At 37.2% G+C, this 23,022-nt stretch overlaps 3 protein-coding genes and 1 pseudogene across 3 annotated transcripts; 2 read left to right on the top strand and 2 right to left on the bottom strand.

Moving 5' to 3' along the window:
• Positions 1–1,392: 1,392 nt before the first annotated feature.
• LOC113749432 lies at positions 1,393–2,669 on the bottom strand. The gene is made up of 2 exons (XM_027293175.1): positions 1,965–2,669; positions 1,393–1,869 (listed from the first exon to the last, which is right to left on the bottom strand). Exons 1-2 carry the CDS (start codon positions 2,504–2,506, stop codon positions 1,728–1,730), a joined length of 684 nt encoding a protein of 227 aa, XP_027148976.1. The 5' UTR covers positions 2,507–2,669; the 3' UTR covers positions 1,393–1,727.
• A 4,184-nt stretch (positions 2,670–6,853) lies between these two features.
• Positions 6,854–11,997, top strand: LOC113749182 (annotated as a pseudogene).
• Positions 11,998–13,073: 1,076 nt separating this feature from the next.
• On the top strand, positions 13,074–17,771 carry LOC113750000 (transcription factor E2FC-like). Its single transcript, XM_027293897.1, has 13 exons — positions 13,074–13,517; positions 14,641–14,827; positions 14,914–14,967; positions 15,108–15,193; positions 15,373–15,461; positions 15,535–15,589; positions 16,381–16,433; positions 16,513–16,563; positions 16,646–16,694; positions 16,775–16,840; positions 16,940–17,016; positions 17,166–17,337; positions 17,460–17,771. The coding sequence occupies exons 1-13, from the start codon at positions 13,185–13,187 to the stop codon at positions 17,532–17,534; spliced, it is 1,347 nt and encodes a 448-aa protein (XP_027149698.1). The 5' UTR covers positions 13,074–13,184; the 3' UTR covers positions 17,535–17,771.
• Positions 17,772–18,466: 695 nt separating this feature from the next.
• Positions 18,467–22,254, bottom strand: LOC113749799 (putative HVA22-like protein g). The gene is made up of 7 exons (XM_027293652.1): positions 21,989–22,254; positions 20,849–20,889; positions 20,658–20,756; positions 20,517–20,573; positions 20,356–20,419; positions 20,048–20,254; positions 18,467–19,023 (listed from the first exon to the last, which is right to left on the bottom strand). The coding sequence occupies exons 2-7, from the start codon at positions 20,878–20,880 to the stop codon at positions 18,622–18,624; spliced, it is 861 nt and encodes a 286-aa protein (XP_027149453.1). The 5' UTR covers positions 20,881–20,889; positions 21,989–22,254; the 3' UTR covers positions 18,467–18,621.
• Between the last annotated feature and the right edge of the window lie 768 nt (positions 22,255–23,022).

Here is a 23,022-nt window from a genome sequence, read left to right as displayed (position 1 = left end):
TTTGTTAGGAAAATAGCCCCACAAAGATAGACTAATTGCAAATTGATTTACATTAAGGATTTGAATAAATCTTGTATGCACTAATAGGCTGCCGGATGCATCCCACATGTACACCCGAAAAAAAAGGGTTAAAGTTCAATTTGATATCATATGCATCCATGCTCGTTTCTATAGTATATATAAAATTAATTCTTAAAATTTTAACTTTTCCTTTTATATATATAATACATAGTTGATATTGTGGCAACTGAAAGTTTAATGCCATGGCAATTTTGTTTTAATTACCAAAAATACTCTTCTAGGATTAAAATTAATTTAGAAAAAATCAGTGTGGCAAAGTGAAAGCCAATGTCACCTGCATATGTTTCAAAACTAGTTTTACAAGCAAGGAGAATAGTTATATGGAAGGGAAGAATTGTAAGATTGAAAAAGAGCTTCTCAAAAAATATGAGACTCTTATATAGAGGTAATTCCCATTTCCTAGAAATGGAATACATGCCCACTCATAATATCTTGAAGTAGAAGAGGTAGGAGAATTTGGTTCTCTTCAGTAAATTTTTTCTGCATTTTTAATAATAAACATCTCATCTAGATGTATGATGTAATGTATGACATGTGTCATCATTTATTGAAAAAAGATATAATCATTTTAAATTTGATTAATTATTATTATTATTAATAAATGAAAATATATATCATGCATCCAAATGTGTAGTACAAAAAATGAAAAATAGAGAAAAAATCCACTGATAAGGGGCAAAGTCCGAGGTCGTAGAGCACACAAGAATCAAATGGTACCCAAAAAAAAAATGAAAAGAAAATCCTAATCAGCCATTGACCTATATTAGAAGGTTAGATCATCCAAGCAACACGTAGAAAGCAGACAATAATAATTGTTGACCAATAACAATCAGCCACGGTCTGAACGTCGGGTACTTATCGATTTTATGAGGTGACAACTGTAAATTTGTACCCGATGGTCCACAGCACAATGAAGTTGGCGAAGTACTGGTGTCTGTGTAGCAGAAAAGGGAAGGCAAATGCTTATAATGAACCATAAATGTCGTACTATCAATTTTTAATATGGCCATAAGATAGCAATTAATGCCGTTTGCCTTGCACTAGCAGCACATTTTCCCCCCAAAAACTTTGGAGATTCAATTTTGTTTGAGGTCAACCTCAATTTAAGGAGTTCTCAACTTTGTACAGTGTGATGCTTCTAATTTTCCGGACAAGATAAATTGATCAAAGTCTTAGAAGCGAAATGAAGAGGGATCCTATAGGTATAATTGTACTAACAATCGATCTAATACCAACCCTAGGGTATTGTATTACTTCCTCCTACATAACATCTTTACCAACACAAAACAGTATTCTCTTTCTCCTAAAAAAGTTTTTGATTTTTGTTTTGCTGTAGAAAAAAAAGTTTTTGATGTTGCAGTTGACACAAATTTCAGCAAAATGAACAGTCAAAATAGTGGCACAAGAAAACCAAGTTGAGAAAAGCTTGGTCATCACTCGTCTCCATCTTTCGTTCAAAGAGGGCATCCTCATATTTATTGCTAAACTGAATTTCATCTGTGTCACCATGAATAGAAGAGGAAACTATGAAAATTAGTAGTTTTAGTACGAATGCTGTTGCAAAACCATAGACTAGAAGGGATAGGCTCACAAGACATGATTCCAGCCTTCTATAGGAGGGTCAACCTAGCTAAAATTATACACAGTTAAAAATATAGAAATGGTAAAAACGAAAGAAGAAGAGTACCAGCATGCCTGACCGCTTGATGATGCTCCAAGCTCTCAATTTTTGGGAAGACCTCTCCGCATTCAGAGCAAGCACATATGGTTGTCCTTGGCAAAGGATACCTGCATAACCCCCCCCAAAAAAAAAAAACCTTCAATTCTCAAGACAGAAAATAAAAAATAAAAGTAATTGTAGTTAAGCAGCTATGCCTTATGACCTGCTAGGATCAACTATGGTGTGGCACTCATAACATCCAGAGAGCTTTCTGAATTGCATGCCTCTACAGGACCCATTGTTGTACGTCACACTAGTACCGTTTGATCTGAGTGAGCTTGAGAAAGACCTGGAGGATGATCCATGAGAAGATTTCTTGCTAAGAAGTCGCGTTTCCTGTCCAACGCTACTGCTTTCAGGAGAATTATCAGCTCTGTGGACCACCCTGCTCGTGTTCCCATAAACAACATCCCTGAAAGAGCATATTGAGCTGCAAGACCCCAACTTTGGGATTGAGGGATCATGAACTTTTGACCCTTCGATCTGCTTGCAAGTCAACAAGTTCTTGAATTGGTCCCACGATGATGGTGGCTTCTGAGGTTGTTGCTTTTTCCTGCGTTTTGATGGATGTTTCTTGTTATTATGACTGGTCTTCTCTGATGGCGTCTTCCGTGGTTCTGGTAAGGAAGTGAGCAGTGCCATGAAAAGTAGAGCTACAAAACACAAGCGAAGTTGTGGTAATGAAGAGGGACCTCTCTCATTCATGGAATGGAGAGAAAGAAAGAATATAATGGGGAAATTGGTTTTTAAAACTTGGAGACTTGAGAGGGAGGACGTTTCTTTAATCGAAGTGGGGAGGGATCCAAGATGGGGCAGCAGGGAAGGCAAAGAGAAGTTGGCCGGGCCTCGTTTTCGGCTGGGGGAGTCAATAATGTTTCCCCCTTTTCTCTATTCCAATATGCTCCTTCACTTTTACTATTATCCCGTAATTACTTGATTTGTCTAATGTACTTTTAATCAAACTTCTTTACAGGGGTCCAATTACTCTTTGCTCTTTTTTTTTTCTTTTTTTTTTTTGGTGAAAACGGCGTAATATATAGACTCTTTGCTCTTTACTCGTCGTGTTTGTCATTCTATTTGCCCCTATACCTCAGAATTAACACGTAATCTCTTCATTTGTCTAAACTGCTGACAGTCAAACCTCCTATGCAAGACTGTAAAGACGTACAAAGAAGCTGATTAAAAGGATTTTGTGTCTACTTGATTAGACTTCCATAATCATAAACATCTTTAATTTTTCAAATGTGCTTTACCTTGCGGTTTGTCCTTCCTTAGTAATCCATTCGGGTTACATATTAAAGATTAAAAGCAAAAGCTTATAATCAAACCTACTTTATAATCTCTGCTCTCATTAGATTTGACATTTCAGGAGACCAAGTCAAGCCATTGCACATCAAGTGGTAAGGACTACTCGATTAAGCTGGACCCATCATCCAATTTATGAACCAATTTATGAATTTGGGTATGAAGAGCAAAGCGTGTGGAGGGGTTAGGCCGGCTAACTTCGCTTGTGCGTGCAGGTAGTCTGCTTTTATATGGTAAATTTTATAGCATTTTTTTCTTCTTTTGATCTTTTTCTCTTAATAATAGTAGCGAAGCAAGAAAAGAAAGAAAAAAAAAAAAAGTGGCGAAGCAAGCAAGCTAGCAGAACAGGATTTGCCTTGCATCGGAAAGGCATTATGTCATTTTCTTCCTGTCATTCTAAAAGAAAAACAGTGGAAGGCCTAGGGATACCAAATTGACGCCTTTGCTTTAAGGTTCTAAATGATGAACAAAGTGCTTGACAGCTCAAGTGAAGATTATAGGATTATCATTTTGATTTGTGTATTTAGCTTATTGTGATGCTTCTCGGATGCTGTTTGCTTGTTTTCCAGAAATCGGCAAGCTTAATTCAATATATACTGGATATTCCTTATTGTCGACGAGTTAACTGATGTTGAGCATACATTTGTTACTCGATTTGGTTTCCTCCATGTATAATTGAAAAAACATTATGTATTTCTTTTCGTTTAAGCCGGTTCAATTTTGATCACTACTATAGGTCATGATATGACTTCAAAATCATAAATCAGTTGCAAAAATTCTTACAAATCGTCCACTAATATGATTTAGATGTTAACTGGATTCAAACACATGAACTTTTGTCAGAAACGTATGACTAAACGCTAACTAGCCCGTATGAAGATTTTGCTTATTATCCTCCAAAAAAGCACCAAGCCCCCGTCCACCGGGTAACGAACAAATGTGTAGTGTCTTAGTTCACCTGCTGTACTGCTACTCCTGTCAACAGACATAAAGTGTTTATTGTTAGATTCATGAGTAAAGAATTATATCTCACATTGGTTCGATAGATAGAAAAAGAGCGGTTAATACGTAAGTAAAGCCCGAAACTCAATGGCTTAAGTTTTTTGGTCAAAGTTGGGTTCCTGACTTACATATTGGATTCTTTGATGTACTCTCGAGAGATGTTTCTCCCTATCAAATTGGTATCAAAGTTTTAAATTGCGAGACAGGACTACTCATGGGACAAGTCGATCCTTTTCGAAGTTGGACTAGTGAAAATTCTCTTATTGGTGGTGGATCGAAGTGTTAAGAAGTTTGGTTGGTGTTGGACCAGGTAAGTCATGGGTTTAGCAGGGAGTCCAGTTGGTGTTAGATCAAGGAGCTAAAAGTTGGCAGAGGTCTAGAATGCAGTTTGGATGTTGAAAAAAAGCGAGTTCATGTTTAGGAAAATATGTGACCTTAGGCGATAATATGGGTTAACATTGAGTATTATAGTTGGTTTGAAGAAGAACTTATAAATTTGGGTTTAATGTGAGGGGTTACTGAGATTTGTTAGATTCATGAGTAAAAAACTATATCCCACATTGGTCCGAGAAATATGTCCTACATTGGTACGAGAAATAGAAAAAGACCATCCAAGATTTAATGGTTTAAATTTTTGGGTTAAAGTTGAGTTGTTGACTTATATTCTGAACTATTTAGTGGATTGTTTTGAAATGTTTCTTCCTATCATTCATGATATGTTTGATAGGAAAACTATCGGACTTTATTGAACCGTAGTTGATAGTTCTTATCGATATTTACGCACCTATCTGTGTGCCTATAATCATATACTAGTATTCGTGCGTTTATTCTTCTTCTTTCCTTGAAAACGAAGCGCATATTTTCCTACCATGCTGGGCATAGCTAAACTCTTGAAGCAACTTGAGCCTCATATATATGGGTAGTGCGCATCAAGATTCCAAAACACAAGCATAAGAAAAAGCGCAAGAGCCAAAAGAGAGAGGCGTCGTGCATGCTACAACACAACGGGAGCAAAAACAACGATTGACCAACTGGCGTATTTGCATATTCAATGTCTTCTTCCTAATCCATATATATTGGTACATCTAATCCAACCAATCCGTCCCATTTGCCCAAAAACTGGGCTAGAATTCTCCCATGACGAATCTCCATCAGTGACGTACCATCATTCAGCCACCATGTGAAATACAACGAACGTGCTAAGCTTAGTCTCTAACTCCACTCCTACGCATCCTAAAATCCACTCACTCTTTATCTCCAAATATCAAAGCATTTCCAAGTTATTGTGCAAATATTGAGGACTAAAGCGTCAGCAACCCAAAAAACAAAAATTTCAGGAGCATGTTGGCATATTATTATTGTTATTGGTGTGCCTTTTTTGTCGTCAATTATACAGCAGTCAACGACAAGGCATGCCCTTTTTTTTTTTTTTTTTTTTTGTATTTACATATATAAACTAGAGCGTGGCATCTTCTTGGTTGAGTGCAAGCATCATCGTCTCAATAATAATAAGAAGAGTAGATAATCCGAGCAGTTAGAAGTCAGATATTGTGATGCTGATTCTAGCCAACAACTATACATAGATAGACGCATATGTTTATTCATGTTTGTTTTCTCATATATGCATGCGAACCTGTGTGACTTTGTATCTAATTAACTTGAATCTGATTCATCACAACGTAACTTGAACGACTTGTAAACGATTCCCATCAGCAGTAGAAGTATTAAGAAGATGGTCCTCTTTAATTTGATGGTGAATTGAGAACTAACTTGCTCTTCCACAAGCGTATTGTACACTTAAGCATTGGCTTTGGCTTTATTATAAATTATATAAGCAAGAAAAATAGTATATGCTTCCTTCGATAGTCTTCAATCGTTTTGTCAAGCTTCCCTGATATTAAAATTGCGATGACAATAACAGAAATGCCATTGAGGCTTTTTTAAGGAGAGGTCCAAAGTTGAACTAGTCAATTGATAGGATCATTGTTTCTTCTTTTTTTTTTTTAATAATATATTTGCTTTTGCAATATAATTGATGGGTCTAGTTAAACAAACAGAGTGTAGTTTTTTTTTAAAAAAAAATAAAAGTTGATCAGAAAATGTATAAACTGCTGCATGCAGAAGGCAATAAACGTAAATGTATGCATTTACATAATAAGTTGAGCGCAATAAAAAGATCCATAATAACTAAATTGGGCGTGCTAACAAAACCACTTATTCGTAAAACCAATAATTAAGTTTCCTGTTAATTTCTCTTCTCAAGTGACATACTAGCTTGGACAGAAGAACTGATGGATCAATTAGGCATTTGAATATTACCTCTTGGGTGTGTTGCAATTAGCTAATCAAATGTCATTATTCCACAACCTAATTTTATAAGGTTAATTTCAAAATATATTGAATACCAATTGCTATGCTGGCTCACAACAGAATAGACTTTCCAACAAAACAGACATGCCGATAAAGCATTAAGTTTAGTAGAAAATGCATCCCAAGAATAAAAGACAGAATAAAAATTAAAAAAAAAAAAAAACCAACTCGAGAACTACAAAGTTACTGGACCTAGTGGGCCATCCATTGACTACCCATTGAGCAGCCCAAACAGTTGGGCCATTTAATAGACCGAGAATCGAACAATAGCAGCCCAGAAGCGCACAGATTGGAGCCGATTGTTTTACTACTTTCCAGTTTCCGGTAAACCCTTTTCTAGGGTTTTAGTCCTTCAATCTTTGATGTCCCAAAAATTCCAAATCCTTAATCAGAGCCTATTAGCTCTTTTAATCTTTTCAATAATCGTTTGAAATCTTCCAATATTGAAATTTATTTATTTTTTTAAAAAATCAAAATCAAAATCCAAAGATGTCGATAAATAAAATCCAGGAAAATACCAGTAAAAACAATGCTAGATTGACCTGGGAAGGCTGCAGCATCTTGCTTGACATCAACGATGGTGAACGAATGGTTTTTGAACGTTTGACTGCAGGCGCGTAAGTTTTCTTAGCCGCGCAATTAATGCATTGCATGAATTTTTTTTTAAAAAAATTCGATTTAAATTTTGGAATGTTGATCGATGAGTATTAAGTTAATTGGTTTTTAATTTCCTTCCCCTGCAGTACATTGAAGGTTGGAAATAAGAAGTGCTCTCTTCAGCCTTTTATTAATTGTCCATTTGGGTCTCTGTTTCAAGTAGAGAACGGAACAGATGGGCCTTTTTTGTCTCGCATTTTTTCGACATCAGAAGGTTTACTTATTTAATTTAATTTGTGTTTTTCCAATTATCTTAACATCCAATCTATAAATTCAGCTCCTCTTCTGACTCTATCGGTCCATGGCAGTTTCGGGGGATTCTTTATTTTGTTCTTTTGGTTACTTAAAAATGAAAAAAAATGAATTTTGTATGGAAATATTGAAATATGAACCCTGATCAGATTATATTAAATGGTCCAAATTATTATCATCCTCTGCTGTAAGCCTGGTTCAAATTTGATCAGACTTTACTTGCTGATTATTTGAAATTCCACACTTCTTGAAAAGAGTAGGCTACATTTTGCACTTGCAGTGATGGCATAAAGTGGTACAAGATGCTTGACAATTGCCATATCTTCAAATTAAGAATGAGGGCAGTTTTCATGCCAAACAGCTCATAGACCCCCAGAAAAACAGTCTTTTGTACCCAAGAAAGTTTCTTTGGGAGTATGCATTTGACAGATCACTGTAAATGTGGGTGATTAGAAGGCTAGCACAATCATAAAATGAATTCTGGTTTTTCCTTTTATATTCACAATGTGTGTAGCGTACAGGGAAAGTGTGAGGGGGGGGGGTGAAATTTGGTCATTTTCTTCTAAATTTAGCAATTCGGAGTTCACATGAGAGGTGCTTTTGTTTTATCTTGAATTTTGGGTTCCTTCCCCTACCCAAAAAAAAACACTTCTTTTAGCAAACTTTCTCCAGAACTGTGTTGAGCATTTTGCTGAATTTTCACTTTCAGGTAGTAATGATCTTCAAGAGGAAAAAGGAGTCTCCTACAGTTTATGGTTCCAAAGACAACAGAGAATTGATGGATAATAATACAGCCCAGTCTCTTACAGGCGAAGATATAGATGAGCTGCGAAGGTTAGAACTTTTAAGTATTTTTTACAATCATTGATCTTTTGACCAAATAGTATCACTTGATTTTAAGGGTTACAGAAACTACCATAATTTTGTATAATCATGTGCGAGAAATTGGTCAACCTAAATTTTGTCGATATGCTTTCTTTTGTAACTGGTGCCACCTTGTGAGGCTGTGAATCTCTTATAGTTGTTTGGCCAATTGTTCACCTCCATTGAAATGCAAGAGGAATAAAGTTATCACTTTGATGCAGAAAGGGAGCCAGTGGAGTTGAAATTATTGAAGCACTCATCACTAATAGTGCAACATTTGAAAAAGAAGACATCATTTTCACAGGTAAGCTGGGAATATATGTAATAAAGAATGAAACATCTGTGAACATATGCTGAACTTCATTCTAATATGCAGGAAAAGTACCGTCTTAAGAAGCAGAAGAAATACTCACCCAGAGTACTTTTAAGCGTCTACTGCAAGAAGGTTAATTCATACCTTTTACTTGCACTGCTTTAGAGGCTTAAGCTTTTAATTTTTTTTTTCCTGAGATCATAAGTTCCATTGAACATAATATGCTGCACAATATTAGTCAAATGTTCTATGTTCGCTGCTACTAAAGCTTGTTTTGGCAGATAATATTAACTACCCCTTTTCCCTGCTATATTAGCTTGTTGTTGTTTTCTTGATGAGTTTAGCTTCTCATATTTATGCTCATTTTGTTTGAATGGTGAAATCTCTGAGCACCAGAGTTTTTGCTAGTGAATTTGGGTATTGATGTTTCTATTTCCTGTTGCCTTAAAGCCAATATTTTCCAAAGGCTGAACCAAAATTCAGCAAACTTCTTAGTAGATTCAATCGAAGGGATCACAAGTGCATTGATGTTTCTATTTTGTTCTAATAAGCCCGTAATGAGCTCAGAAACTCTTTTAGCCAAGGTTTACCGATGTTTGTAATGCGATAATTTGTTGGTTATCTTCAATTTAAGATTGTTTGATGTATGGTCATCTTGTCTGCTTTTTAACTGTCTTCGCTCCCTTAATACCCTAATTATGCTGCCTTCAAGGGAAAACCACTTTACTTGAACTAGTGATATCATTCCTGTAATTTTGCTTGTTTGAAATGGGAGCTGAGGGTGCGGTCTCCTTGAGACATGTTATTTTATGATTTCTTCCTCCAATTTTACCTTTTTAAAAGCTCAAAGCATTTTTTTTCCCAAAAATAGTCATCTCTATTTGCTAACGTTTTGTAACTGGGCTTTTATTTTTGCAGCATATGTGAGGCATACTTCAAAAAACGTCCAGAACAAATAGGGTAAGGATGTCATGATGTCCAGCTTTGACTCTTTTTTTAATATATTTTTTATATTTTGTGTCTCAAACTTAATTGTATGATGGTTAGGTTCTTGCGAATGGACGCATTAGCTCTTCTGCTGTCCATGGCTAGTGTAACTTCACATTCAGACGTGCTTGTAGTGGATATGGTTGGTGGACTTCTTACTGGTGCTGTGGCGGAGAGGTTGGGAGGTCTGCTTTTGTTTCTTACTTAAAGATATATGCTTCTGATTGAATTTTTGTTGTACCTGCATATGATACATTAATGGCAACCAATGAAACTAAATCAAATTCATGATTACTATTATGAGCACAGGATACTACGTGTGAACTTCATAAGGTGGCATAAACCGGTAAACTGATGAAAGTAGCTCATGGTATTGGGTAAAAACTTAAGTTGAACTAAGTAGAGGTTTTTGTCCTCCCATCTCTTAGAATTCAGATATAAATTCTTGTAAATTGCATGTACAGCTTGATTGATGGTAAAATTTGGCATTGTAATTTTCTACCTTGGTATTGATTTTACTAACTTGGGTTGGAAAGAATAAATTGATGAAGCAATCAAGTGAACAGCTAAGTGTCTTTTTTTGTCCTTTGTTTCTTTCACATTCTTATTAGTCGAGTATGTGACTTTCTTAGTTAGCTTTGTTATTCTTGATCATGCACCTGTTTCCTAGGTTGATAGAAACTGTAATGTTGCTGTTATTTTCTACATCTCTGGCATGGTTTCATTGGTTTTATTTTTTGGCTCAGTTGGATTATCTTCTGGATTTAATGCCCCATTAAATATATCCCATCGTAATTTGTATGTAAACCAGACTATCAAATTGAGTTTTCTGTTAAAGTATACTTTAGATGTTCTTAAAGTATTGAGAACCAGTGGTGATCAGTTTAGTAGTCATCAGATGCATACTTTTTTCAGGTAATGGTTATGTGTGCAATACGTATCGTGGAATTACACCGTATCCCATTGATATTGTCCGGATGTTCAACTTTGGTACAGAGATTTGTGAAAGGTAACTTCTCTCTGTGCTTGGATTTCAAACTATTTAGTGGTGTGGGTTTTGGGAGCCAAGTTAGCTTGTATTTTAGTGTCCTTCTAGGTTGTTTCAAGTTATTGCCTTGTTCGTAGCAGTGATATTTTGTTACTGCTTTTTCCTTGCTCTAGGATTGTAAATTCTCCCTTGACAGAGTTATGTGCAACTTCAAATGTAACTTCAGTATCAAGCAGCCAACTGGAAGAAGCCTGTGGCACCAGAAGCCAGTCAAATGTAGGATACATTTGCTTGTTATCCTTGCTGCTTTTCAATTCATGGCGTCTTAACTTACAGGTGGCCATTTTTTTCAGGAAGAAGGTCCTTCTTCCTCTGTGCCCTCTCTGGACACGGGTGAAATTATGATATCCTCTGAAGATGGCGACACAGACATTAGTCCTGCTTCTCTAGCTGTCAAACCATGTAAAGCTACAAAGGTCGGTCAGAAGGCACCACTGGATGCTATTAAGTCATGGAGGGAAAATGGATTCTCTAGGTTGACTTTTCCATGCACATGAGTTGTTCACTGTCTCACGCAATGTTTTGGCTGTATGGTCTGAATTTTATTTCTTTTTCAGTTTAATAATCGCTGCTCCACAAATTGATGCTTGGAGCATGGTCAAAGAACTTCTCCCTCTGCTGTCATTTTCAGCTCCTTTTGCAGTTTATCATCAGTATCAGCAGGTTTTTTTATGTTCTAAAGTTCTCAATTTGGACATTTTATATTTTGTTTTGAGATGGGCTTAAATACAGAAAAAGCTATTGAGAATCTTTTTCTATTTCATTGCAGCCTCTTGCTCTCTGCATGCACAATTTGCAGGTCGGGAAAATGGCTATTGGTTTGCAAATATCTGAACCCTGGTTACGTGAATATCAGGTCTGTTCTACTTCCTGGGTTATCCTTACTGATCATTGGTTCCTTCAAAATTGGCATGGTCAATCGAGTTTCATTTGTTGAGTAGAAATTAGTTTTTTAATGAACTATCCTTTTGGACATATTGGCTGCTTCAATCATTTTTTGGTCTTTCCAAAGCGTATGTTTTCCTTTTCCTTGTTAGTGTATTTATCACTTTTTTGCGGCTCGTCTGGATGTTTAATGATAGTTTACAACACAGGTCCTTCCATCCAGAACCCACCCACACATGCAAATGAGTACATCTGGCGGGTATATACTGAGCGGGACCAGGATATATGGTTCCAAATAGCAACTTGTAGTAATTAGATTTGTGCCCTTCCTTCTGTTGCATCTTAACCATTCCTTTAACAGAGCATGCAGTTCTTTTTCTTAGATCTCACCCTGCTGTTTCTCAGAAAACATTTATTTAGTTGATGTCTGCTTTCTTCTGTAGACATTTTTCAACGGATGAGCTAATTATCATCCTGCTTGAGGATTGTATCAAATCTAAAGGGGATTTCTCATGCTGCTGTACATTTTTTTTTTTTGGTGTTTTTTTTGGGGGGGCGGGGGGGGTGGTTGTTGTTGAACTCCCCTATGGGCGTCTCGTAGTCGGCACCAGTAAAGATAATGCAGCAAAGGATTGACGGAGCAGAAAAAGTCCGTGGCCCAGATCTGGTAATATGAACAAATCTTTGTTGGGCTATTTACTTCCTTATAATCACCCATAGACGGAGCCCAAGGGCCATCAACCGAAACAGTACCTTCGGCCTCATTCTATCGCAACTCAAGTTAAGGCCAAGAGTCTACTGGCAATCTAACTCGCAATGGTGTCTGTACTTGGCTCTATTATCATTCGAGCAAAGCTCAAACTACTTTAAGTCAGCCACAAGTTGGAATGGAGCCTAAATCGATCCACTCATTATTTTGTGCATGGTTGAGACGTTGGTTTTCCGTTGAACTCAAACAACTTTAAAAAGTTGCCAAACAGTAAATATTGTTTGAGATTAAATTAATTGGTCAAGCTAGATCCATACGAGGTGTGTAATGCATAGCTAAAAAGACATCAAGTCACTATTCGAATGACTAAACAAATACCAATTGACGAACTGAATCCCACCAATACCTAAAAAGATTGCAAGTACTGAATATTCAACAAGTTTAAAGATTACACTGTCAATATACACAAGATTTACTCTTGTCAAAAATTAATTTTTAATTTCATCATATTTTCACATGCTCTCATCTAAGAGTTTTTTTTTTTTTTCCTTTATCTGGTTCAGTGGCGGATCTCAGCCGTTACAATTGGAAAAGAATAATGTGAGGATTTGAGAGTTAAACAAAGATTTCACGGTCACCTAACTAATCCCTCTATCAGTTTAAGTTGATCTTGGATCTTGTATTTGTCTTGGTGCCCTAATCCTACTCATATTTAGGGGTTAATTGGCCCATTCAGCCGTCATTTTGTCAAAAACCGGGAAAAGCCCAAGGAGTTCAAAGGGAGGGAGTTTACCGCACCGCCAACAGACTAAGACTTCCCCCACCTGGCAGGCGGTAGCCATCCACGCACTCACTCACTCACTGACTCACTCACCTACTTTTCCGCTCGTTTTCCCTAAACCAACAAGATCTTTCAAAACTCCTCCTCTTCGGTCTCGTCTTCAGACTCTCCCATTATCTTTGGGCTTTTCCCCTGGAATTCCTCCTCCTCATGTCGACCTCTGGTGATGGTAGAGGTAGAGGTAGAGATAGACACATTGACATTGATTTGAACGTTAGTTTAAACAGCAGTTTCGGCAACTTATCCCTCGCAGCTTCTGGTGTTCCTCCCCCTCCTCGTTTGGAGCCACAACATCGTTTCTCGGTTCCCGTGGTCCCGTCCAGAGTCTGTGAACGGCTCGACCCTTTTGCCTCTATACATTCTCCTCCTGCTGCTGCTGATCCCTCTGCTATTATCAATTACTGCATAGCTCCCAATTTTCTAGATATTCAGCCTAAGGACTCCTTCACAAGTCGGAATTCACCTTCACTTCTCGGTCTTCCGGTATATTTCTGCTTCTTGACTTTGGTGGGTTTTGTTTCTGATTCCCCTGGTTGAGCTTCCAGTTGAATTGGTTTTCTTTGTTTTTTTTTTTTTGCCTTTTATGGTACGCAAATGTATGACGGCCTTGACGGCTTAGTATCTTTGAAGTGTGCGATCAAGCAAAGAAAATTTTTTTTAAATGTTGTTCCGTTCTGGATTTTGATTATTCAGTAATTTTTTTATGTTTGAGATTTATGTAATTGTGGGTTCAAAGAAAATTCGGTGATCCTTCTCTTCTTTGATTTCTCTCTTTTACTTTTTTTTTCTGGAGGTTTAATCATTAATTTGCGCTTTCACATCATGCTTGAGGTTCTGATGTACCATGATAAATGTAACACGAATGTCGAGGAATTAAGAAGAACCTTTCACTATTAAATTCTCACGTCAGTTTTTGTTTGTTGGCGTGTTTGTGTGTGTGTGTGTGTGTGTGTAAAACATGATAACATGATAAGCAAGCGCGATAAGCTTCCTACATCTTTGGATAGCTGCCAGCTTGCTGTTCTTTATAATTATTTTGGCGTCAAAAAGGTTGAATTTGTCACCATTAACCTCTATTATCCGCTGGCAAAAACATATCATACTTGCTTTCTCCTGGTTGGACAAGATTTCAGTTCTAGAAGTAAAATTGGTATTGAAGTATTGGACATTGGTAAAGTACCCTAATTTTAGTGATTACCTTCAGCATCTGTATAACTTTTGGTTAGCGAGTTTGTGGTCTCGAGATGCTATATGAGAATCTTATTGTGGATTTAAGTTTCACGACTTCAGATAAAATGGTTGTGTTATTGCATGCCTTGGAGCAATGGTTAGTAGACATCTAGTTCTATAATCTGCAACTTTTGTTGCATGAAATTGTAATTTCTGCTTTAGCTAGTTCATGCTTGTAACTCTACTTCATCAGTGTATTTATTTCGGATAACATGTTGCAATAATTTATTAGCATATCTATAGATATTTGAGCTCCTGAACCAGCAAATTACTAGTCAATAATTGCATTGTAGATTGCCAAAACATTTAATAATGTCAGCAATTAATTTGTATTCCATGAGCATATTAATTACAATGTGTTTCCATTTTTGCGAAGCATACGAATGAGCATGGCATCTTTGAAGCTAATAAAGGCACAAGTAAAACTAGCTCGGTTTATGACATTACTCAAGCTGTAAATGCCGCTTCACTTAAGCTGCCAGTATCTCTCCTTGAAGCTAAGCAATGCAGCAAAGCAAGAGGCTCAAATCACGTGAAACCAGGAACGTTGGAACCAAATGCAGGTTAATGGCATATCAGTCGGATTAGACCTTATACAGTTAACCTTACTTTTACTGTCGTTAATAGCTTGTTGATTCTATTCTTACAGAGGTTCTTGACAATGTGGGCGTAGTAGGTAGCTGCCGATATGACAGCTCTCTAGGTGAGGCAGATTTCAGAATTTTTAGATGTTAAAAGCCAATTTAATAACATTCCTGCATGGGAGGCTTGATGCATTATTTTTCTTTTATGCCAAGCATTTGTACTAAAAGCTCCGGAAGTCGTGTCTTTGTTGTCTGGCAGGCTTGTTGACAAAGAAGTTCATTAAATTGATACGGGAAGCTGAGGATGGATGCCTTGATCTCAATAGAGCTGCAGATCTGTTGGAGGTATTGTAGTTTATAGAAGATTACTTGCAAAATATCTTTTCTTCTCCACCCTTAGTAGACAGGATTTTGAAGTAAGGAGTTTTTATTCTTTTACCACTATTTTTGTTTCACAGCATGCCAAATGCATGTAATAGTTATTTATTTATTATTTATCTCAGATGGTTGCTTTCTATCTACAGGTACAGAAAAGGCGAATATATGATATTACAAATGTCCTTGAAGGAGTAGGATTAATTGAAAAGACTACAAAGAGTCACATACGTTGGAAGTAATGTTGCTAACCTTTGTTAGTTCCATTTTAATGCCTTTATCGACTTATGATACTAGCATTTTTATATCAGGGGATATGAGATGTTTGGACCGGAAGAGTTGAATAATCAAGCAAGCATTCTGAAGGTGATCTGCTGACAATGTTCCTTTTTATGGACATGCATAAATAAATGCTATATGAAACTTGTGTTCTGATTATCATTATGCCCTTGTTAATTTGTTCATTTTGTTGCACAAGATTAAGTCAAAATACTTGGCTCATTGGACAACTGTCTTTCTTCTCATATTGAAATGGGCAAAGCTTAGGATAAACCATCCTTCTTGAGAAAGTACTCCAATAAGGAACTTGTGAGGTACTATATAGCTTCTGCTACTCTAATGCCTTCGTTGCAAGCTGACGCATAGTGTATTACTGTCTACTTCCTGTAGCTAAAAATGGATTTTGAATTACGCACCCCTCCCTTGCCCACTTGAAAGGGAGAAACAAATGATTAGGAACTAGGAGTAATGCATTTTGAAGCCGTTCTCAAAATTTCCACCATCTAACTGAAGTGGTGCCAAAAGCGAAAAAACGTGTCAATCCCTATGTGATTGTGTAAAAGCAGTAGATTTAACCAATAGCTTGCTAAAACTGTAACCAACTGCAAGAATTTTTTGTATGGAAATGAGAAACATGTTGACTATTAAAAAAGTTCAAAACTATTGTCATTATCATGTGAATGTGGTAGAAATTTGTTTAACTGAATCATATTTGTTTTCCCCCCTTTATTGGTCCCCTCCTTTTTTTTTACTTTTTCTTTCAAATCCCTTTCCTTTCTAAAAAATCAACCTAAAGAAATCGTTTGGAAGTTTTTTTTTTTTACCAGAAAACTTGTGGTGAGGCTTTAACTGCAATAACCTTTTGTTTTCCATGACAGGCTGAAATTGAACGTTTATTTGCTGAAGATTGCAGGCTTGACGATTGCATAAGGTTTGATAATCATGATATGGAAGAATGCCTCTTGTAAATTTCCTAGGATTAAATGTTTGGCTTGGATCTTATCCTGCAGGAAAATGGATGAGAAGATGAATGCCCTAGTGCATGCTGGAACTTCTCAAAGGTAAATAATGTCTTCCTACGTTTTATTTGTTTACTGGATGCATAACTTATATCACAGTGTTCATCTGCTTGGACTGATTCAGGACCCTTTATTTGACTGAGGAAGATATCATGAGCCAGCCATGTTTCAGGGTTAGTTAAATTTGTTTCTCTTTGCATTTATATCTTTTTCCCTTTATGTTTGAGATGTTTATGCTGTATGTTTTCTGCAGAATAAAACTGTTATCGCTGTAAAAGCTCCACATGCTAGTACTCTTGAAGTTCCTGATCCTGATGAAGTGAGTCTTCTGTACTGACTTAACCGAGAGGTGCCCTTTAAAGATTTGGATTCCTTGGCCTCTCATAGTGCTGATTGGAATTTTTTGGCATCTGAACAGGATATCGGATTCTCAGAAAGGCAGTACAAACTTATTGTTCGAAGCACTACTGGACCTATTGATTTGTATCTCTTGAGGTATCTTTTTGCTCAGAACAAATAAGCTACCCTGAGAATATCTAGAGACACCATTCAGATTCAACTTCCTTTTCTTCACATTTTAAATTCAGAAGCATGCATGCCTGTATTCCAGCTTCTGATGGCTTTGATAATCATTATGACCGTAGCAATCATGGAGGACATCATGAGGATGTGAAGGTCAAGCGCAGAAAATTATTGGATTCATCAGTTGTGAATGGTTGCAGACAAGGGGCGGACGACGCGTATTATTCAGATGCTTCTGGTTTGCAGAGCTCTGATGTATCTGGCATTAATAAAATAATCCCATCGGATGGGGCTGTAAGTTTTCCCAGCCAAACCGACTTACCTTGCAGGGAATGAGAGCAAAAGGGAATAAGCTACAGATATTCAGAAGAAGTTTTACCACCCTCTAATAAATACCTTGCTTGTGTGACCTGCAGGTTAATGATGACTATTGGTTGCGATCAGATTACGCGGTCACTGCTACAGATCTGTGGGGTACAGAATGTTCTTAGCAGGCAAATCGTTATCCATGTATTGCAGAAGTTTAGGATCAAAATCAACGAGGCTCTCCATTTCACCTGTACATGCATTTATTTATATAGCATTAAAAGTATAGGTTTGTGTTTAGATCATTGATTATTATAGTTTTCCTTGAAGGACTTGTACAATCCACATCCCTTCCTTCAAGTGCAAAATTGACATGTAGTAAATGCTAATGAATTGTAGGTTCATTAACTATTTTCTTCATCTTTTTTTTTTTTTGCCCCCTTTCTGCCGTTTTTGATACAATTGCTATGCATCACATGGTTGATTCACTTCCAAGGCTGATGTTGCTATCTAACTCAAACGGGCTTTGTAGTGGCATTAAAATGGTTTGCCTTCTTCACCATTCCGACCTGCATTTCTGCTTTTCCTCCTCAATAGTATCATGTTTACGTTGTCTTCTTAATTGCCTCAACACCGAACATGTTTTCAACATACTTTATGAACAGCTTAGTACGAGATACTAAGTTGAGGTAAACAAAAATGTACCATATGTTTTCTACAGCGAAGAAAGACTGGGCCATGCTGGGAGTTTTGACACAAATAAAACGGCTCGTTCATATACTTTGACAAAGCTTACCAGTGAGCGACAATTGTTTCAACTTCCAAATCCATCGCCATTTTGTGGGTCCCACATCTCGAGTAACAATCAATGTAAATAGCGTCATCATCACCGTTAATTCTACAAACTTCGATCGAATCCGGACCGTCAACGGCCCCAAATCGTTGCAGCTGTTGGGCCCAGGTCCAACCGTATTAGTACCTGATCGTGGAGCGGTGCTCGGCCCCAACTTTTACTTTAGCGCGAGTTACCCAAAGCACAACAACGAGAGATATCTAAATCGTTGTTTCCTCGGCCTTTAATCTAAATCAATTATAGCTTTCACGGCCTACCCACTCAAAATCCATCAACTTAAAAATCTTGAACATTTATAACCAACGAGTCGTCCAACAACAACAACGATGTACATGCACCATTTATCAGCTCTTAACCTATGCCTCCTAGTTACTCACAATTCACAAATTAGGAAGGATAATGGAGGACCCAAGCTCTACTCAACGGTTGGATGTAGCACGTGGTTTCCTTGACCTGGCACGCGTGACCCGAACGCTTTCTTCAATGACCGTCTCTTGTGACCGAGGTTTGGCATTTTCTGCTCCGGACGAAGAAGCTGAATCAATCTCCATAACCTCAGTTTCTTTTGAGGTTGTAGGTTTTGTGGTTTCAGTAAGGGGTTCCGTTGGTGTTGTGTTTAATGCATTTAGGGCAGCCCCAGAAGAATCAGCTAAAGGCGCTTGTGAATGGGCAACATCCTCCGACACATCATCTTGGTTCTCACTTGAAGATGTACTAGAAGCTGGAGAAGGGGTCTCTTCAGCCTGTGGCACTGATGTAGCAGCTCCTTTACGAACCTGTGGTGCATTGTTTTGTCGAACTCTAGCACCTTCTTGTTGTGTCTGTCATTCAAAAGTAAAAGCTTATGATTAAGAAAACTTTCTAAAATAACAGCACAAGAGAATTAAAGAACATACGATTCATTCACAGGACAACCAAGGTTACAGGCAACATAAATAACTTCCAGATAGACACTGTATCATAAGCGAGTATACAGATAAATTATTGAGGTATAACGTCCATAAGGTTTATATACAGATAAAGTATTGAGGCACAATGTCCTTGAGGTTCAAGTGTACTCCAGACTCCAAAATCCAATTTTAGAACACTTGTAAGACAACCACACCAGATAACATGGCGTAATATAGGTGAACGTCACTGTGATGGAATGTTGCCTGAAAGAATTACAAACATCCTATTATGAATTCGTAAGCCACTATTTGTTTGCAACTGAAATAATGAGGTCGCAGAATGCCATCCAATATAAGAGGCCTTTCTAGAGGAAAGATAGTGGGACATCATGTCTAATGCATACAAACAATAGGACCAGTTTGCTCAGTCTGATTTTGTTTGTAGCAAAAACTGTCCTCCTTATGTTTGTAAAATAATAATAATAATAATAATAATAATAATAATAATAATAATAATAACAATAATAAACACACGCATTGCACTCGAAATCTTATGTTCAATTAGCTCTCTAGCCAAAGTCTGCTAATTAGCTACTTTTCAAGCAAAAAGTGAAGTATTTAATTTTGTGCTAAAGATAAAACTATGATAAAGTTTTTCATACCTCAACACGTCGAGTTAATACATCATCATTTCTTTTCAGGGATATATAAATTCATTCAAGTATGCCATGACTTCTTTATTGAGTTGTCAATGTAGTCAAGGATTCACATAAATTGTTGAAAAAGTAGTACTGGAAATGAGCAACTAACTAGTGAAAATGGAAAATTGGATAGTCCTACTCTCAACAAATTCATAGATCTGAGCAAGTTAACCGGACAAATTCATATGTGAAACAGAGTCACACTGGAGATATGACCATGGGATAAGATGCCTATTATACTTAGACATTCATACCTGAGCAGGCCGAGGCTGAGCTGATTGCGAAGCAATATACTGCAAGACATCAAATATTCTTGTCTGACCATAACTAACAGCCTTTTGCCAGTATAGAGCCGCCATATCCCCAGCTCTAATTCTCAATTCCAACAGATTACGATCAATTTCTGTCTCGTGTTCTGAGACTATAGGTCTGAAGAAAGAATCGTAAACATAAGTTGTTCCCTGACATATGTTTAGCACCAAAACTGTAAAAAATTAGACACTAAAAAGAGAGAAAAAGTTTGGGAAGTTTTAATTGAAATTCTGGAAGGAAAAGTAGAGACCTTAGTCTTGGGGAACCACAAATATATGAAGAATGCCAACTTAGCCTCACTGTACATTGGGACCCTTCAAGACAAGGGGAAAATTAATTAAAATAGGGAACAGGAAACAAAAGCAAACAGTAATAAAAGTAAGTCACCATTGTACCCCCTAAATTACTTACCATGAAATAAAAGCATCTCCTACCCTCTCACAAACTGTCAACACTGCAACCAATATCCTTCAATGAAGGGACAAGGCAGAGTTAACCAATATACTTGTCATCATAAGAATTTCACAGGAACATACATAAACAGTATATTACCAGTACTGGCACCAAAAGCGAAGTTGCTCAATGTCAGGTTTATTCATCTCCACAGTTTTGAAGCACTCATAAGCAGGATAAGCATAACCAAAAACCATCCTGGAGAAGAAAGTCATGAAAAATGAGAAAATCACACAAGCACAAAGAGAAGCGTATTATATCTTTTTCTTGAAAAGGGATGTAATGCTTACACAAGTCCTCTGGTGAGAAAAGACCCAATCATCTTGATTACCTAATTAACAAAAAAGTAAAAAGTTATAAACGCAGTTCTACATTGGAAAACAAAAGGATTCATAAAACTGGAAGCAGCTAAAACCCCTTCAGCAGCATGAAGTTGGGAACAACTATTAAAAGCAGATAAACACATCAGCTGCAAAAGCAAAACCTCTACCAGTTTTGTTTTAAAGCAAGCATGTCCCAATTCCATAGGTAAATTTCATACAGAAACAAAGTAAATCTCATTGAAAACCTCACATCAACCTGGTCACAAACAACAAAACAGCAATCCAACTCTAGGTGACATATTCCTCCTGCTTGGGGTGGCAAAAGAAAATGCAATACAAGGAGAGTGATCTGAGGCTTAGAAAACCAGAAAACCAACACTCACGAAATGAGGTGCTGCAGAACTTTATGTCCAAACTTTGCTCTGTACTGTTTTCTGCTTTTACTTTTGTCCAGACATTTCTTGGATCACTGTGGTCGAAATGATTTTGAAGAAACTATTTCTCTTTACAAAAGACAAGAGTTATCCTTCATTGTTTTGTCCCATTCTTCCTTTCCTCAGCTTCCAAACCAAGCACTAATACACAAAGCAAATTTCATGATCACTTAACTATTTAAAGGTCAATCACAGGGCCTTTTGAATCAAACAATCCAGCCAACTGGGAAAACAAAAGATGACAAAACCGGAAATGCAAAATATGAAAAGTCTCCAAGAGATTATTTTAATGAAAATTCGACAGTGATCGTTTAGATGCAAATTCAGTTGCTTCGGGGAGAGAAAAACTTAGGGCACACAAAACACTGGCTACTACTTTTAAACTCTTCAATGTTACTCCACTCAAACTACTTGCTACAATACACAAAAGATAAACAAATACATTCCTAATTTGTTTCAAACAGAGAAAGCGATAAAATCAAAAGCACTGCAAACAGAAGTAATAATAGCAATAGCACCCTAAATATCTCAAAACATAGCAACAGAAGAAGAAAAGGCAGAAGCATGGACAGTAAAAACCTAGAATAAGAACCGACAACTATCGCCCCAAAAAGCGAAAAAAGGGAGGTGATAGCCAGAGAAAAATCAAGACAACAATTGTCAAATAAGTTACCGTTGAAATTGGAAAATGACCGTTAGTAATGAGCGGCGGAGCAAATCGGAGAGTAGTGGAGTTAATTCGGAGTAGATAGCCGGCACGTAGAAGAAAGCCGGCGATAATCCGCGGCGGACGGTTGCGATGTCAGCGGAGCTGATTACTGAAATTTTACAGCGTAGTTTTGTTTGAAATTATCTGTTTTATATTTATCATCTGTTTTCTTGTTGAGAGCGTCGAGCGGATTTAAATCCTTGGTGGCTGGATTTGCTATTTAGAGTTCGGTACTGGTGCGGGAAATTCTGTGCGTGGGGGAGCATAAATATATCGTGAGGCTTCTTTGATGAACGGTTGGATATGCAAAGTGCGGGTATATCTATTGCTCTTTATTTTGGGATGTCTGTCTTTTGTCACCTGATGAACGTTGTTTTAACTTTTAATACGCTATCCACCGGGCTTCGTTTGGGATGTTATTGTGAAAAGTGTTAACATCACGTGCAGGGTACCCAAGGACTTTCACGCTGCTGTGCAGCTTTACGATTTTGCCCGTCTAAAGGTAAAGGCGAAGGTCATTTGTTATTCTGTCATAGCCATCTTCATGACATAGTGCCATGCTATTAGGTAAGTTGTAACTGTTGAGAGAGACGGATTGGATGATGTAAGAGAAAAAAAAGTGTAAAAGAGAGATCGCTACTTTGAAATCTCGCACTTATATTATATTAAAAAAAAAGATTATAGTTGTAAATGGATCCTAGTCGTTAAAAAGTGCAAATGGCCGATGGGCAATTTGGTCTAATGAAGCGATGGTGAAGTAGCCCGGGTCACAGGTGTGTGATCCCAGACAATTGCAAAAGATGGATGATAAAGTTGAAAGGAGGAATTTCGTTTTTGCCGTTGCTGGGAGGAGGAGTAAGGTACTTCTGGATAAGTCGTATCTAATCGTTACAGATAACGGGCAAAGTATAATATATGGGAGGCCCACTAAACCATAAAGGAGGAAACACTACAAATAATCCGCGGGTGGTTCAAGAAATTAATGGTCTTCTAACTTC

The sequence above is a fragment of the Coffea eugenioides genome, chromosome 10 (genome assembly GCF_003713205.1).
Source record: "Coffea eugenioides isolate CCC68of chromosome 10, Ceug_1.0, whole genome shotgun sequence".
In the NCBI taxonomy this organism is placed as follows: Eukaryota; Viridiplantae; Streptophyta; class Magnoliopsida; order Gentianales; family Rubiaceae; genus Coffea; species Coffea eugenioides.
The sequence above is the reverse complement of the archived record's forward strand: the minus strand, read 5'-3'. Positions and strand labels throughout refer to the sequence as shown.